The 15,614-nt window shown below is 41.4% G+C and overlaps 2 protein-coding genes across 4 annotated transcripts in view; one reads left to right on the forward strand and one right to left on the reverse strand.

The window, feature by feature from the left end:
- Positions 1–8,511, forward strand: part of ctnnal1 (catenin (cadherin-associated protein), alpha-like 1) — a 56,003-nt gene extending 47,492 nt beyond the window's left edge. For all 3 annotated transcript variants that reach the window (XM_038724789.1, XM_038724788.1, XM_038724790.1), the window contains 10 exons: positions 35–127; positions 1,060–1,210; positions 2,282–2,319; positions 2,408–2,461; positions 2,806–2,960; positions 3,294–3,342; positions 3,923–3,979; positions 5,241–5,360; positions 6,065–6,148; positions 6,761–8,511. In XM_038724789.1, coding sequence (XP_038580717.1) covers positions 35–127; positions 1,060–1,210; positions 2,282–2,319; positions 2,408–2,461; positions 2,806–2,960; positions 3,294–3,342; positions 3,923–3,979; positions 5,241–5,360; positions 6,065–6,148; positions 6,761–6,931 — 972 coding nt within the window. In that variant the 3' untranslated portion in view covers positions 6,932–8,511. The remainder of the gene's footprint in view (positions 1–34; positions 128–1,059; positions 1,211–2,281; positions 2,320–2,407; positions 2,462–2,805; positions 2,961–3,293; positions 3,343–3,922; positions 3,980–5,240; positions 5,361–6,064; positions 6,149–6,760) is intronic.
- abitram (actin binding transcription modulator) lies at positions 8,512–10,517 on the reverse strand. The gene is made up of 6 exons (XM_038724791.1): positions 10,305–10,517; positions 10,073–10,124; positions 9,749–9,878; positions 9,572–9,648; positions 9,418–9,487; positions 8,512–9,062 (listed from the first exon to the last, which is right to left on the reverse strand). Exons 1-6 carry the CDS (start codon positions 10,384–10,386, stop codon positions 8,925–8,927), a joined length of 549 nt encoding a protein of 182 aa, XP_038580719.1. The 5' UTR covers positions 10,387–10,517; the 3' UTR covers positions 8,512–8,924.
- Between the last annotated feature and the right edge of the window lie 5,097 nt (positions 10,518–15,614).

Genomic DNA, 15,614 nt, shown 5'->3' on the forward strand with positions numbered 1-15,614 from the left:
CCAGTCAATCATTGTCTTCCTTCTGTGACCTCAGACGTGCCGACTGCTGGGCCACGTGTCAGGCACAGAGCCTCTGGAGATTACCTGTGTACATGCTGAGGAGACCTTCCATGTCATTGGTCCACAGGTAACATTAACCCTCCAAACATTTCCTGTATGGATTTTGGTTTTTGGTCGGTTTGATGCTATACCCCATTGACTTGATGTGTAAATGGCAGCAAACAGGGGAGACAGGATCAGTCTCTGGAAAGACATACAGGTTATCTTTGATTAAAACTGAGCCCCGTTTCATTCCATTCAACACTTTTATTGTATGTCAGTAAAGTCAAACTGGTCTCACAGTGGTCTGGGAGTGAAATCAAACCTGAGTAATATTCTACTTAGATGCAGTGGGGAGGGAAAATAGACATATTCCCTCACGTCTCCTCTGTCTGCCTCCTACACCTGCCAGCTATTCAAGATGGCTGAGAACATGCCGTCCACCAAGTCCCCCTATCCCACATCTAATTATGTTTGCTCTTGGAAAAACGTCCATGCCAGTAATTATCCAGCAATGTAGAATGTTCCCGTTCCTGCGGTGCTAATGTCAGGCCCCGCATGACTCCGCAGTAATGACTCCGCTCCTAAGTTCAAAGGTCAGCCAATCAATAACGTTGCAGTATGGGGTGGCGCTGGTGATATGTCTCTCTGTGTGTGCCCAAAGTAATAGAGGGGTGGCCCAGAGGGTAATTGGCTATTAAATACTACACTGTGGAGGAGGGGTGTGGGGCGTGTGTGTGCTTGGGTGTGTGTGTGTTTGTTTAAGTTAGATTGGTCTGTGTAGTTGTCTGAAATCTTATTTCCATTGAGTCTAGAAACCAGACTAGATTGCAGATATTACTAATTGTTACATGTGTTTCAAACATTGCAAGCCTGAGCTCGGTTACGTGTGTGGTGAGATGTGCTAAAATGGACTTATCAACCTTAATCTCTTTATTTTGCACCACATTTTTTTCCTCTGTCTTTTACTGCACTTGAATACAAAATACAACTTTTCTCATTCTTCACTCTGCTGCTCAGATCATCTCAGCAGCCCAGACGCTGGCCCTCCACCCATCCAGTAAGATCGCTAAGGAGAACCTGGAGGTGTTCTGCGAGGCCTGGGAGTCACAGCTCTGTGACATGGCCCTACTGCTGAGAGAGATCAATGACTTCTTTGAAGGCAGGCGAGGTGTGTTTTAGTTTACTAAATGGATACTCGCGTGGATTTGGATTCGTGTGGGCAGGACAGTCAGCACATACATGAGGAACAGAAAGCCTTTCAGAGTGAGAAGCAGAAGCGAACACAGGCAAAATGTGCTGTCAGCGGCATTTTAGCCTGAGAGAATCAAATCTGCTGATAAAACCTTGGTGAATCATTTTGACCGTGAACACTTCAATAGCCTCAATGAAAGTTAAAGTAGGCAAAGCAAGCAGCATGAGCATATCTTTAACAAAAAATTCATCATGGATTGTGGGAAGTATTTTCTAAAAGGAAAAATGTCAATGCCATTAAACACCTGTGCATTCATTCCTCCTCTGTACTCCCTCTCTTGCAAATCAGCTGCTTTTATCCTCACTAACAAAGACTGAGACAGAAAGTACACATAGATACTCAGGCATGTGTGACTGTGTATATTTGCATGTACTGTACATTTGTCCGTGTACACAGATTTACACAGTATGTTTGCATCGGGGAGTGTTGGATATAAATGTCACAAAACGCGCGCTTTCACATTCTGTAAATAATCTCAAAGACAGGGGAAAGATGTTTTGGCATATTTCCAAGATGCGGTTGCCCTCAAGAATGTGACCTTCACATAAAAAGCACTAAATATTTTGAAGTGCACCTCAGCGGGTGAAAGGATCACATCCATCACACATTTGTATTTCCATGGAGCCAAAGTACCGTGTTAAAATGTAAAAAATATGGACACCGTGGAGAGATTTACTTTCATTATTTTCTCCTAATCTTCCTAGGTGAACATTTGGTACATGACAACAAGTTTATCGCCCATGTAGTTGACTGAAAGGAACCATGCTGTTTGTGATGAAAGATAAAAATGTGTCAAGGGTGGACAGCGATAAAAGCAACTCTGTCATTACCATAATTACTGAATAACCATAATTGCCACCCTAAATGTCTGAAAAAGTGTGGAAATCTACACACAGTCATTCAAAGACAAATAACACATGATTATGTTTTGGTTGTTTTGCTTGTGACCTTGTGTTCAGATAATCACAAATAACTCTCTACTCCTAGGAGACAAAAGACCTTATTTGTCACTTCCTAGACCTGGGGTGAGTATCACTCCATCTATCCTCATGAATGTTCCAGTGATCCAATGGTTTGTAATCCTCTGATTAATGTCGCTCTCTTTTTCCACAGAAACACTCACTCACTAACTTGAAGACTGCCAAGGCTGTCAAGTTGGATGCAGAGGTAGCATACGCCATAAACTCCTCTGGCTTTCAGCACAATACATCACATCACTTCTTGTACGCTGTTCTGACAGCGGTATATTCATCTCCAGGAAACTATGTGTCACTCGCTTGAAGAATTGATAGTGTTCGCATAGTAATAGGCTGCAATTTTGCCGGCCGGCAGTTTTTCACATTGTACCGCCACAGGAAGCAGGATAATATGATATAGTTCTTCTCAGTGTGTAAACAAATTAAAAGAACACTGTTTGCTAATGTACATTTTTAAAATGACACACATTATATTTCAATCTTTCCCATATAGATTTTATTTATATGTGTGTGTCTTTCTTTGTGTGTGTGCAGGAGCAGACTAGCATGGCCAAGCTGGGTCTGGAGCTTCGCCTGCTCTCGTCAGATGTGGACACAGAGGTGGAGAAATGGGAGGAACAAGAGAACGACATTGTCCGGCAGAGCCAGAGCCTGGCCAGCATGGCCTACAACATGCACCTGTTCACCAGGTCCCCGAACAGTACCACACGCTACACAGACGCGCACATGCCTTGATTGTATATCTGCAGCCTGCTGAACTGTTGCATTCATTTCAGAGCTCAACACTGTAAAGCCTCTTAAGCATCCACATGAATCTATTTAGAAGCTTAGTGTTAATGAGAATCCCCCCTCCAGCTATCGATAGGCTCTGACAAAGTTGACATGACTATAACTCATTCTGACAATAAGATGGTTGCGATTCATCTAAGTTTTTGATTGCTGTGGATCTATTTGTCCTTATCCAGCTTTCTCATCCATGTTTCCTTTCCTCATTTTCTGTGTTTCCTATATTGATTACCCAGAGGGGAGGGGCTGCTGAAAACAACACTAGATCTTTTTCATCAAGCTGAGGTATGTGTGTCCATATCCACTAATCTTTCTTCCTATCCACCTTCTATACTATTTTCCTCCCCGTTTTATCGACGTTGCAAATGAATGCATCTGTTGTTTCATTAAACCAAAGACACACTGGGGCTGGCAGATCAATAGGTTAGTAAATGCCAGCATCCCCTCATTCACTTCCCTCTCGCAAATCTGATAGGGCATGACTAGGACTTATGATTGCGATGTGGAGTGCTGTTTGTTCCTGGCCATCATCAGACACATAAGTTGATAACAAACAAGGTTTGTATCCTCTTGAATTGCGATCAGTGCCAATAATGTGCAGTAATATGTAGAATCGGGGCCCAAAATGCCAGGCAAGATTTGTTCCATTTGGAGTGAGCGAGGGAGATAAGAGAGGAAGAACGATAGGGGAAAGAGAAGGGAAGGCGTACTGATAAGAAGAGCCAAGAAAAAGTTCATTCTCATAATACTGTGCTTTTTCTGGCATTCAAACGGCATCTTGTTGGAACTTAAAAGAATTATAGTTTTGCTTGTATTTATGTGAGTTTTTTGATTTTTGTCTCTTTTTTTCTGACTCATTCTTAAGGTTTTCTCTGAAGAGTGCCTCCAGCTGTGCTCATCTCTCCGCACTTTTTGCACCCAGGTATATACTATTAAATAAGTCTCTTACTCTCTTGAACATACACCAACAGTTTAAGGCTGAATTCCAAATCACGATGTGCTCACATGATACCATTTACAAATATGTTTGCTCATTATGCACTCTAGAAAAAAAAGAAAGAAGCAATTAAATTAAGAATTTTTGATTCTTGATTCTCTGGTGAAATCAGTATAGGAGTAAGAAACAGAAAGAAATAAACCAAATGAGAAAAGAAAACTGCTTATTTTCTTTTACCCAGTATGTACAGTAAACCCATCTGTATGCAGACACACACTGGCACCTGTGCCCCCACCCATGTTACACCTCTCACGCACATACACACCCATATCACCCTTTCTGGCATGCCACGGTCCCAGGTCCTCCTTATAAATCACACAGCAAGAGCAGGAAATTAAGGCTGTCACACACTTTCACCATCCTCTTTTTCCTCTCCGAGTCGAGATCCAACAAACAAACGTAGCCTCTGTGCCTTCGTTCCACTTGCCCTCTACCATCTTCTTCCCCAGGTCCTCCCAAGTTTAATTAAACGGCTCTTTTTGACAGCCATTAACGGCTGCCATTTGTCACCGCTGCGTATGTTTGCGCACATGTGCGTGTGTGGAGGGGATGAGAGCGTGGGAGTTGACTACGACCGCCCGGGACTAATTCATAATCAGGAGGCCCAGCTCTTCAACTTGTCTCACGCTTTCTGATTAATTACATCAAACAAACTGTTGCTAATGGAGTCCCTCTGTCTCACCCTCCACTCCCATAGTTCTTTGGCGTCAAACACACTTGTAACACACCTGTGTTGCCCTCATTGAAATTATGAGGCTATTTATGCAAATTAGCTTGAGCATTTTTTAATTGTTTTTATGTACTTTTGTCAGTCATGAGTAGCGCTAGCCTGAATAAAAGAGCTTGTGTTTTTTTAGGTCATTGTTGGCATGCAACTGGAGTAGATTGATGGCCCCCGTGACAGAGACCTAGGGATTAACTCAGCTGGATAACAGATTTAAGCAGTAGATCATGACCTGGCTGTTGCGGAGGGATTACATCAAGCAGCACTAAATTTGAATTTATTTCATCCTCCTTTTTCCTTTTTGTGATGCTTGATTTGTGTTTCACCAAGTAAATCTATCAATGTCTGTACATATTAACCCAGTCTCCCTGGATAATGCCGCCATAAACCATCCCTGCTGTCCTGTAAGACATCTCTCTCTCTCTCTCCCCACCCCCCACCCCCACCCCCCCCTTGTTCCAGCTGGTTGATGAGGAAAAGTCTGTGCTGATGACAGAGATGGAGAAACTGGTGGCATTATGCCAACAGCTGCAGATGGGGTCCAAGACTCCTGTACAGGGCAAGACTGCCACCTTCCAAAAGGTACCCATGTGTATCTAAATTTTGTTTGTAAAAAAATTAATGACTTATTTTTTGTTGTTTGGGGGCCATTAAATGAGTAACATCACACAGAACAGACTTTCTTTAGTTTTTTTTTCTTAAAGCGATAATTTGCTTTCACAGCATCAAAACATATCCAACAACAGACAGGCATCAGTGAAGCACTGAGCACACATGACTAACCAATAGAGCATGACTAACTTACTTCATTACTGGCCACGGCGTAGTCTTTGAGTGATCTGAGTAACACCATTATTGAACACAGGGCGCCAGATTAATGAATGTCTACGAGGAATTAATGAGCATCTTGGGCAGGGATGAGCTGGCTTAGGTCACCTTGTAATAAAGGGGAAGGTTAGAATCAAAAGGACAGGATGAAGAATAGCATGTCCTCTGCTGATTAATGAGCATCTCTTTGATATGTATTGCCTCCCATCTCTGTCTCTCCATCCTGATGTTCACTTTATCTTTCATCACTAATGGGATAGTATGTGTCTGTCGGGGGGTGGCACAGTAGAGCACTGATCAGAAAATGTTAAGCGAAATGCTAATCGCAGTTTAGATGGTGATGTGTGCGCATGGTTAGTAGTCTTCGCGGTGGATGTGTTTTTATGTTCTTCTGCATTTGTATCTAATGTGTTTCCATGCTGCCCCTCTTAAACTTTTTATTTTATCTTTGTCTCTAGGTGGACTCATCCATTCAGACAACCAGAAACATCTTGACTGTGGTCGTCTCTCTCCTCCCATTCTGTAACAAGCTCAACAGAAAGGTGAAGCCACTGAACAGGACTCATGGCTGAATGAATGACCGGCACTAGTGTTAGCTTGGGGGGGGGGGGCGTACACAGCAGCCTGTTGCAGCTGAAACCCATTCTGATGAGAGCAGGGAAAGTGAACCAGATCAGTAAAATTGTGGGCCAGAAAACCAAAATAATGAGCTAAAAGATGCCAAAACACTACATAAAGCTCAGGGGAACTGCATAGTTGAGTGAAAATAGATAAAAGTATGTTGTTACATTTGTTTTCTCCCATTTTGTTGAAGAATTTTTTATTTGCACATACATGCAACGGCATAAAACCAGGTAACAGAAGTTTCATTTATTTATTTATTTAATGCGTTTATCCAAAGCAGCTTACAAAAAGTGCATTCAGCTATGTGGCTACAACCCCAAAATTGCAAGAATAAAGCATCAAATTCATCACATATGCTGAACTGCTTGAAGTGCTACATTTAGAAACAATAACAGATAGACAAAGAGTTGACAGAGAGAAATAAAACAACTGGCAGAGGCGAGGTCATTTTTTCAAAAGATAGCGAGCCCTTGATTTTCAGATTTTGTTTCCTTCCATTCATCACCTATACATGCTATGTCCGCTTTCAGTACAAGTCAGAGAGGAGTAGCCTGGGTTCCCCGCAGGACTGGAGAGAGAGGCAAGATGGATCCACACCTGTCAAAGAGGAAGGAGCTCTTAACAGCAAGAACAGCAACGGCTTTGGTGTCAAGTCCTTGGAGCAGCACATGGCCGGTCTCAACCTCCTTGAGAGCAAATAATCCCAGAAATAGTTGCCTCCTTTGTCCATTATTCTCCCTTGGAGCAGCACATGGTCAACCTCACCTTTCTGGAAGATATGTAATCCAGGAAATACTTCATTCCCCTCATTCTCATGCACCCACCACCAGATCTGTGGGGTGAAGATAGTTTCCTGGGTCGGTCAGAGTTTGTATTTGCTGTCTGGATGATGAATTGAAAGTTTACAGAGATAGAAGCAGATCCAAGCTCTAAGTGCCCAGGGGCAGTTTTACCCCCAGGGTAGCGCTGCACATTTTTCCGCACCAGTTCCACCCCAGTCCACAAGATGGAGACAATCAGCCAACACTATGACTTTACCATTTTAAGTGAGCCTATTTAATTAAAGAGGGGCCTGACACACACCTGCTTTTGGAGTCAGTTGTATCACTTCTCTGGATATTGAGTTGATAAACTGATCAGAAATCAGGAAAGAACCCCTCTTGATGCTCAGCCATACATCTCTCTTCAGTATGTGCCTCTGTGTGACAAGCCTATTTGTTTTGTGGTGTACTGTAAACGTGTTGCACATGTTAGCCAAATGGAGGGCACAGTGAAATGGCTAACAACCCACCATGCATGATGCCATCATCACCAAACCCTTGTATTTGTTTGTGGTCAATGTGTCATACGTTTGTTAACACTTGTTCTGTAATGTTAACCATAGTGGTACATTCTGTCCTTGATCACTGCCATTGCAGTTAGCATCTCACTGGGATAAATAAGTATTTTAAAAGTCAGCCATGCCATATGATTAATGTCTAATTTCCATACAGTTTGCTATGGAATAATCCCCATGTGCCATGTTAGTAACAAAATGCAAAAATCACAATTTAATGCCAAATATGATTGTTCTCATGAAGACGCTCTGATCTTCAGCTTGCTTCTTGTATTAAATATAAAGCTCTTAGTCCTCCTGTGTACATCACTGGAGATTTTTTATTCCGGCCTGGTTTCTCCAAAAACTCGGAAGATAAACATAAAGTGTATCACTAAGATGCTTTTGGGATGTCAAGACCTTACTTTATACTGTCCTGGTGATTATTAAATCATATTATATGTATACTGTTAAACATTTTTTCTCACATATGATATGAAAGATATTTCTGAACTGGCACCTGTGTCAAATGGAGCCTTGAAGTGTACTTGTTATGAAGACATCATTGTGAAGCTGCCTAGTTGGCCAATATGTATTAAATGGTATATGGTATGTATAAAAATGGTACGTATGTGTGTATACGTACACACACACGCACATTATATATATATATATATATATATACATATATATACACACACACACACACACACACACACACACACACACTTTAAGTATCCTCAGATAATGACTTTGGTACTAGGTGAGGGTGTGATAGTGACTGAAATGAATAACATACATTCAGCTTTAGAGATGCTTTGTACAGTGTAAGAGCAGCTAAGGATGCTGGGTATTGTAGTGGCGCTACAGATGTGAAGAAATCATAGATCTAGTTTTGGACCATCTATTCTTTTGAAAATTGAAAGGTTAATAAAGGTGATGCATAAGAAATAAACAATATTTTTCTTAAATCACTGTTCGTCTTTATTGACATTCTATAAAAATAATTCAAACTGAATATTCAGGGTTCAGGGTATTTAACAAACAGACTTGTTTTTGTCTGTAATTGCAACTGTAATTTGTCATGCTTTCCTCTATTTTCCCATTTTTTTTAAATGAGAAAAACCAAACAATAAATAAAGAATGCTTCCTGACACCCTCCTCAATTTCCAACACAATGAAATGCAATGTGTAATAGTCTAGAGAGGCACAGTACAGTGCTTGCATTATACACAACAGTCCCTTTGATATGACCAAACATAAACTGTCACTTTCCAGTATAATGTTTCCAGTCTTCATCCAAACTGGTGGGAGTGGAAAGGAGGGAAGCTCTCCTAGAATACTTTTTGACTGAAATAAGGCAAAAACATGGAGCTCTGTCAAGTGGGTTGTGACTGGGCTGCAGTGCGTTTGGAAACAACACTCTCAAACTCCTCTCTGCTCAGAAGATTCTCTGTTATGCTCTTGCTCTCCTCAAACTTTGGAAGGATGACAGCAATGTATCCTTCGGTGGATGGCTGTTCAGATTGGACAAAGTACAAGTACAACAAAGTAAAAAAATTGTATTGATGAGATTAGATGAAACTGGTAGAGAAACTGAGCATGTGGATGAAACTGTCATGCAGACTTATACGATATTGACAAAACAATACATTGAAAGTGTTAAATTAAAGTTGTATGGCCAAATGCAGGACATCCAAAATAGTGTGCAAAGCTGACTATTTACATTAATAGATGCAAAAATGTGTTATTGGCAATTCAAAGGACTCATTCACAGCATGGATGGACATATACACACACACACACACATATATATATATCTATCTATCGTAATGATAACATTACAGTGTAAAAATGTAATTTGTAATTTACCTTTTCCAGCAAGAGAGAAGGTGTTTCTAAAATATTTTCATTGACTTCAAGAAGACGTCCACGGATGCAGCTAAAAAGATGATAGACTTGTGTGACTGATCATGACATACACGCATGTGGAATGTATGCCTAGAAAAACAAATCATTGTCTCACCTGTAGATTGTGTATTCAGTTTCATCTGTGCATGTTATCCTACACAGAGGTGCAAAATCAGTAAGGAACTGACCCCCCTATAAAGGGGAAAAAATGTGAGAAGTGAAGAGAACACAAGTACAAATGTATGCCTATATACCAAAAAAATCTCTGTTTTATGGATTATTATTAATTTACCCGCTTGGACTTCCCAGACACTTTATTGTTCAGCCGACTGCAGCCGTTACTGATCTGGTAATTGATGCTTTTGACTGTCCGCCCGTTCTGAAGGATCGGGTGAGTGTCTGCTAACGTGACAACACATATTCTGCAGAGAGCAAGCACAAATTTAGAAGTGTGCCCGAAAAATAAATACCAAAAGTTAACAATATCAGTGGTTGAAAGCCACTTATACTAACGTAACGTTACACTTACATTCAGTGTGGATTAAGTTGAAACAAGTGCGACACAAAACTTCGGGGTAAATTAAAAATGCACAAATTGATGGGGACTTAACGTTACCTGTTTGAATGCTGCAGAATGCAGTGGTCCTCACATGGATTCCCTTTCATATCTAAATAAAACAACGGCAATAACTTAACGTATTTGTGACATTTAAATAAAATGCATTATGCTGGGTAAGTATCAAAATATTTAGTGCTCTCCCTCCCTCTTCTCTCAAGTTAAACTAACGTTAGCTGACTCAGCCACCGGGCAGCTAACATGAGATACATTTCAGTGAGACTTTATTTACCGGCTCTGTACCATCGCGTGTAATATCGGTCGACAACTGAAGGCGCTTTTGCTTCTGTGTCTTTCTCCTCCACGCAGTCCATCAAAAGTGTTCACAACACAGCTTGTAAGAAAACGACTAACAGTGCCTACGCTGCTTCACTATACTACTATGCTAGACGGACAGCTAATGACGTGACACCGGGCGGTCCGTCCTTCGAACAAATCCGAAACGTTTAAGAGCGAAATGGTTCCAGGAATTCTTTATCGCTTCTTTGGAGGACTGAAGAGGTGAATTTGACACTTTAGAAATACAGTGCTTAAGGCTGCGTGAATACCCGGGCAAAGTAGGCAGCTGCACCAGACAATCACGAGCCCCATTTATTGTGTGTCACTTGATTTGTTGTCAAATTTATCAACAGTAACACGCAATATCAACTCAAATAAAAGGGACCTTAAGGCTGCTCTTGAATAATTAACGCTACTTGTGTCATCTCTGTCTTGTAAAGGGGCCCCATGTCAAGATTCTTAAACAAACAAATAACCACAGGGGTCAATATAGGCCCAAAGCAAAATGTTTGCAAGTTGCATTTTTCTCGTCCAGTAGCAGGGTCATGTGGTCATACCCATGCTGTTGGAGGCTGTAGAGTTGTTGTTCCCTGGGACCTTACAGGTGCTGGTCATATAATTAGAATATCATAAAAGAGTTGATTTATTTCAGTAATTCCATTCAAAAAGTGAAACTTGTATAATGTATACATTCATTCTACACAGACTGATATATTTCAGGTGTTCATTCCTTTTAATTTTGATGATTATAACTGACAACTAATGAAAACCCCAAATCAGTATCTCAGAAAATTAGAATATTGTGAAAAGGTTCAATATTGAAGACACCTGGTGCCACATTCTAATCAGCTAATTAACTGAAAACACCTGCAAAGGCCTTTAAATGGTCTCTCAGTCTAGTTCTGTAGGCTACACAATCATGGGGAAGACTGCTGACTTGACAGCTGTCCAAAAGACGACCATTGACTCCTTGCACAAGGAGGGCAAGACACAAAAGGTCATTGCTAAAGAGGCTGGCTGTTCACAGAGCTCTGTATCCAAGCACATTAATAGAGAGGCGAAGGGAAGGAAAAGTGGTAGAAAAAAAGTGTACAAGCAATAGGGATAACCGCACCCTGGAGAGGATTGTGAAACAAAACCCATTCAAAAATGTGGGGGAGATTCACAAAGAGTGGACTGCAGGTGGAGTCAGTGCTTCAAGAACCACCACGCACAGACGTATGCAAGACATGGGTTTCAGCTGTCGCATTCCTTGTGTCAAGTCACTCTTGAACATGACACAGCGTCAGAAGCGTCTCGCCTGGGCTAAAGACAAAAAGGACTGGACTGCTGCTGAGTGGTCCAAAGTTATGTTCTCTGATGAAAGTAAATTTTGCATTTCCTTTTGAAATCAAGGTCCCAGAGTCTTGAGGAAGAGAGGAGAGGCACAGAATCCATGTTGCTTGAAGTCCAGTGTAAAGTTTCCACAGTCAATGATGGTTTGGGGTGCCATGTCATCTGCTGGTGTTGGTCCACTGTGTTTTCTGAGGTCCAAGGTCAACGCAGCCGTCTACCAGGAAGTTTTAGAGCACTTCATGCTTCCTGCTGCTGGCCAACTTTATGGAGATGCAGATTTCATTTTCCAACAGGACTTGGCACCTGCACACAGTGCCAAAGCTACCAGTACCTGGTTTAAGGACCATGGTATCCCTGTTCTTAATTGGCCAGCAAACTCGCCTGACCTTAACCCTATAGAAAATCTATTGGATATTGTGAAGAGGAAGATGCCATACGCCAGACCCAACAATAAGAAGAGCTGATGGCCACTATCAGAGCAACCTGGGCTCTCATAACACCTGAACAGTGCCATAGACTGATCAACTCCATGCCACGCCGCATTGCTGCAGTAATTCAGGCAAAAGGAGCCCCAACTAAGTACTGAGTGCTGTACATGCTCATACTTTTCATGTTCATACTTTTCAGCTGGCCAACATTTCTAAAAATCCTTTTTTTTGTATTTGTCTTAAGTAATATATTCTAATTTTCTGAGATACTGAATTTGGGATTTTCATTAGTTGTCAGTTATAATCATCAAAATTAAAAGGAATGCAAGGAACACTTGTGTATATATAAGTCTGTGTGGAATGAATGTATACATTATACAAGATTCACCTTTTGAATGTAATTACTGAAATAAATCAACTTTTTGATGATATTCTAATTATATGACCAGCACCTGTACACTGTATAAAACTGGGACACATTGTGAGAGCAATTTTTCACATTGCCCACTAGATGTCAGACTACTGCTAATAACTCCAGTGTATTTTGTAGTCTATGTGATTTGACTCTACGCATGCAAGCTCCTAAAATGACATTCAAGTTTATTCAAATATTATTTATTCGAAATCTCTGTATCTTTAAACTGAACTAATATATCTAGATAAACATTTTCTTATTTAATTAACATGCAATCATTTTGTATTAACAAATATTAAACAATATACCATAGTTGGGACATGCCCTTTCACAGTTTTTCTGTGATCGTCTGCTCAATATCCGTACTTTGAACTACGTGTCATAGTTTTTTTCCTATTTTGCTCTAATGATTCTCACAGATGGCAGATAGACGTATACGTATGTTGAGTCTGCATCCCAGTGGGTTATGTAATGAGGAGGTCTGGGAGAGCATGGATGCAGGAAAGAAGGACTTTTCCCCACGCTGGTTCTGGCAAGTAGCCTCTCTCTGACCCAGACCAATCACATACCGAACATATCTGGCGGGATGTGCCTCTTGCACAATGCTGAGGGAACATTTTTCGGGCATTGGTATCGGCATGAGGCAGATTAAGTAATGATGACTTCATCTTGGTCACATAATTGAGAGAAAGCAAGAGCAAGAGACTGAGAGAGTCAGCTGATGTTTGGTGGCACAATGAGTTTTCCATGTATCAAGTCACCACTACCAAGACTTGGAAGGTTTGTCGAGGCCCATCTTAATGAGTTTTTCCATTACTGCTCAATCTGTGGTAGGACGTGGTCTGCTCTTAATTCAGAGAATGAAACACAAAACCCTTGTGGACGCAGCGGACACAAAGGGGGTGTGCCATAGATATGCAATCTTGCATCAGGAATTTCTAATAAACAAAGCCATCCATAATGTGAGTCAGCAGCTTTACCTGTGATATTTTTCAAAAAATTTCCCATAGCAAACTCTACAGCTGCTGCTATTAGAGCAGTGGTTCTTAACCTGGGGGTCGGGACCCCCCTGGGCGTCGCGAAAATGCTGCTATAGAGACAAAAATAGAAAAAATATAGCTTAAAAAGAACTAGACGGACTATAGTTGTGAATGGAATCACTTTGGGTGGACACTGTAAATATTTTGCACTGTTTAATCCAGCAGGTGGCGGTAATGCCAACCGCTATGAAACGACAAAGAAGAATCAGGCCCAGCTCAGACATAGAACCTTTGCAGGTTCGAAAACGCAGCGCCTTTTTTATGTTGAATATAGAAAAGAGCAAAGCGCTGCGGTTTTTTAATGTTGCTAGGCAACCACTGAATCAGCTGTCCTGTCAGTGTAATCAAAGATTATAGCGCCAGCCATCTGTAATCTTTGGTTTGCCGCTAAGTAATAACGGTCATATTAGCAGAAACTTGATCACACCTCACAGCTAAAAAAACATCTGCCAAACGGAGGGCGCCTGCTCTGGCACTGTTTTGAGTGTGTGAGGTGTACAAATATTTTCAACTTCAAAAAGGGGTCGGACTGCCAGAAAGGTTAAGAACCCCTGTAATAGAGCAACATGTAGATGCTGGATACCGAAAGTCGGGATTTCAGTCACGCCATGTGGATCAGGTCACATTCATCTTCAGTTTGGATAGATAACATTCTGTGAAAGTTCTTGAAGATGTTTGACAATTTCTTATTTGACAGTGTTGTGCCAGAGGGAAAACAGTCCCATGTGTCCTGTTAATTATAGCCGGTGACCTCGCTGGATGTTGGTATTTGCAAGAGAGTGTGTGCATCTGTGTTATCATTATGTTCGTTGCCTATATCTGTCAGTCTGTGTACATTCCCAACCTGTTACCACTTATTGTTGGAATGAAACATTGCTCCGTCTCCCACTCTTCGAGACTTGACTTCGAGGTTCACTAGCTGGCTGTCAGACAGGCATCTCAAGTGTCTCCAGCTGCACACGCTTCTGTGTGTGTGTGATTGTGTGTGATACGCACATAGCTCCACGTCAGCTACTGCTACAGCAAAACCCCTTCTTCACTGGTCTGCTGTTTGTCTGTTTGGCTCCGGCAGTCTCTCCCTCCTCATGGAAGTTGTCCAACTTCTTTCTGTTGCTGGTCCTACATGCCAGAGGACAGCCTCATAAGGGAAGAGAGAAGCTCTAATCAAGAGGGCTGATGCCAGTGGCTTCCTCTTCTCCTTCATCTTAGGACTGTACTTACCTAAAGAATTGAGGATTTCTTGGATTGTGGCACACAGTTTTTAAGTGATGCAGATGGAGAGAATTATTGCGAGAATGTAGGTTTCTTTTTCCTAAGTGCTTCAAGCTATCAGTAACACTTTCAGCAATTCATTTTTTACAAGGGGGAATTGCATGCAATCCAGATTGGCTCTCACTATCTCATTTAATAAATGTCTAGGAAAACAGAAAGAGGCATGCTGCAGTTATAAATACTGCCCATCACATTTAAAGCCTTCTTGATTCACTGGTATGTACGGGTGGGATTCAATAAAATAACTGTCATTTCAGGGTAACACCTTTTTTTGAAGGGCTGTCAAATGTGCTTTGTGTCACAGGACAAGAATTTAAATATAGCAAGTGTGTAGCAAGCTAATGCCGTGAACTGATCAACTATTACAGTGTCACAGCCATAGTGACAGTTTACATATTTAGATGGGAAATCAGGAAGTTGTCAGTCTGCTGTCAGTGAATTTGCTAACATGCCACAGCACAGAAACCCCCAGAGCTCCTGATCATTGCTTTGAATCTGGATTATAAATGTGACATCTGCAGAGGAGTGGGATCACCCTGATAAGCTGGTCCCATGTCAAGTTATTATTAGCTTTCTCTGTGGTAGCCAGTGGGCAAAGGTGCACTCAATCATCTCTTATTTGTGGCCTCTCTCCAAAGGGAGCAAGGTCCTGAGTCTCTGAAATATGTGCGCGCACATAAGTCAACTTTATGATCAGGGCCTTTAGTTGAACCATATTTCATCAAGTGAACCGTTCACATCAAGGTTTGCATCCTCCCTTCACAGTGGTCGCA

The sequence above is a fragment of the Micropterus salmoides genome, unplaced genomic scaffold (assembly GCF_014851395.1).
Source record: "Micropterus salmoides isolate LMB-PRFRI ecotype aquatic unplaced genomic scaffold, ASM1485139v1 Ms_hic_scaffold_17, whole genome shotgun sequence".
In the NCBI taxonomy this organism is placed as follows: domain Eukaryota; kingdom Metazoa; phylum Chordata; class Actinopteri; order Centrarchiformes; family Centrarchidae; genus Micropterus; species Micropterus salmoides.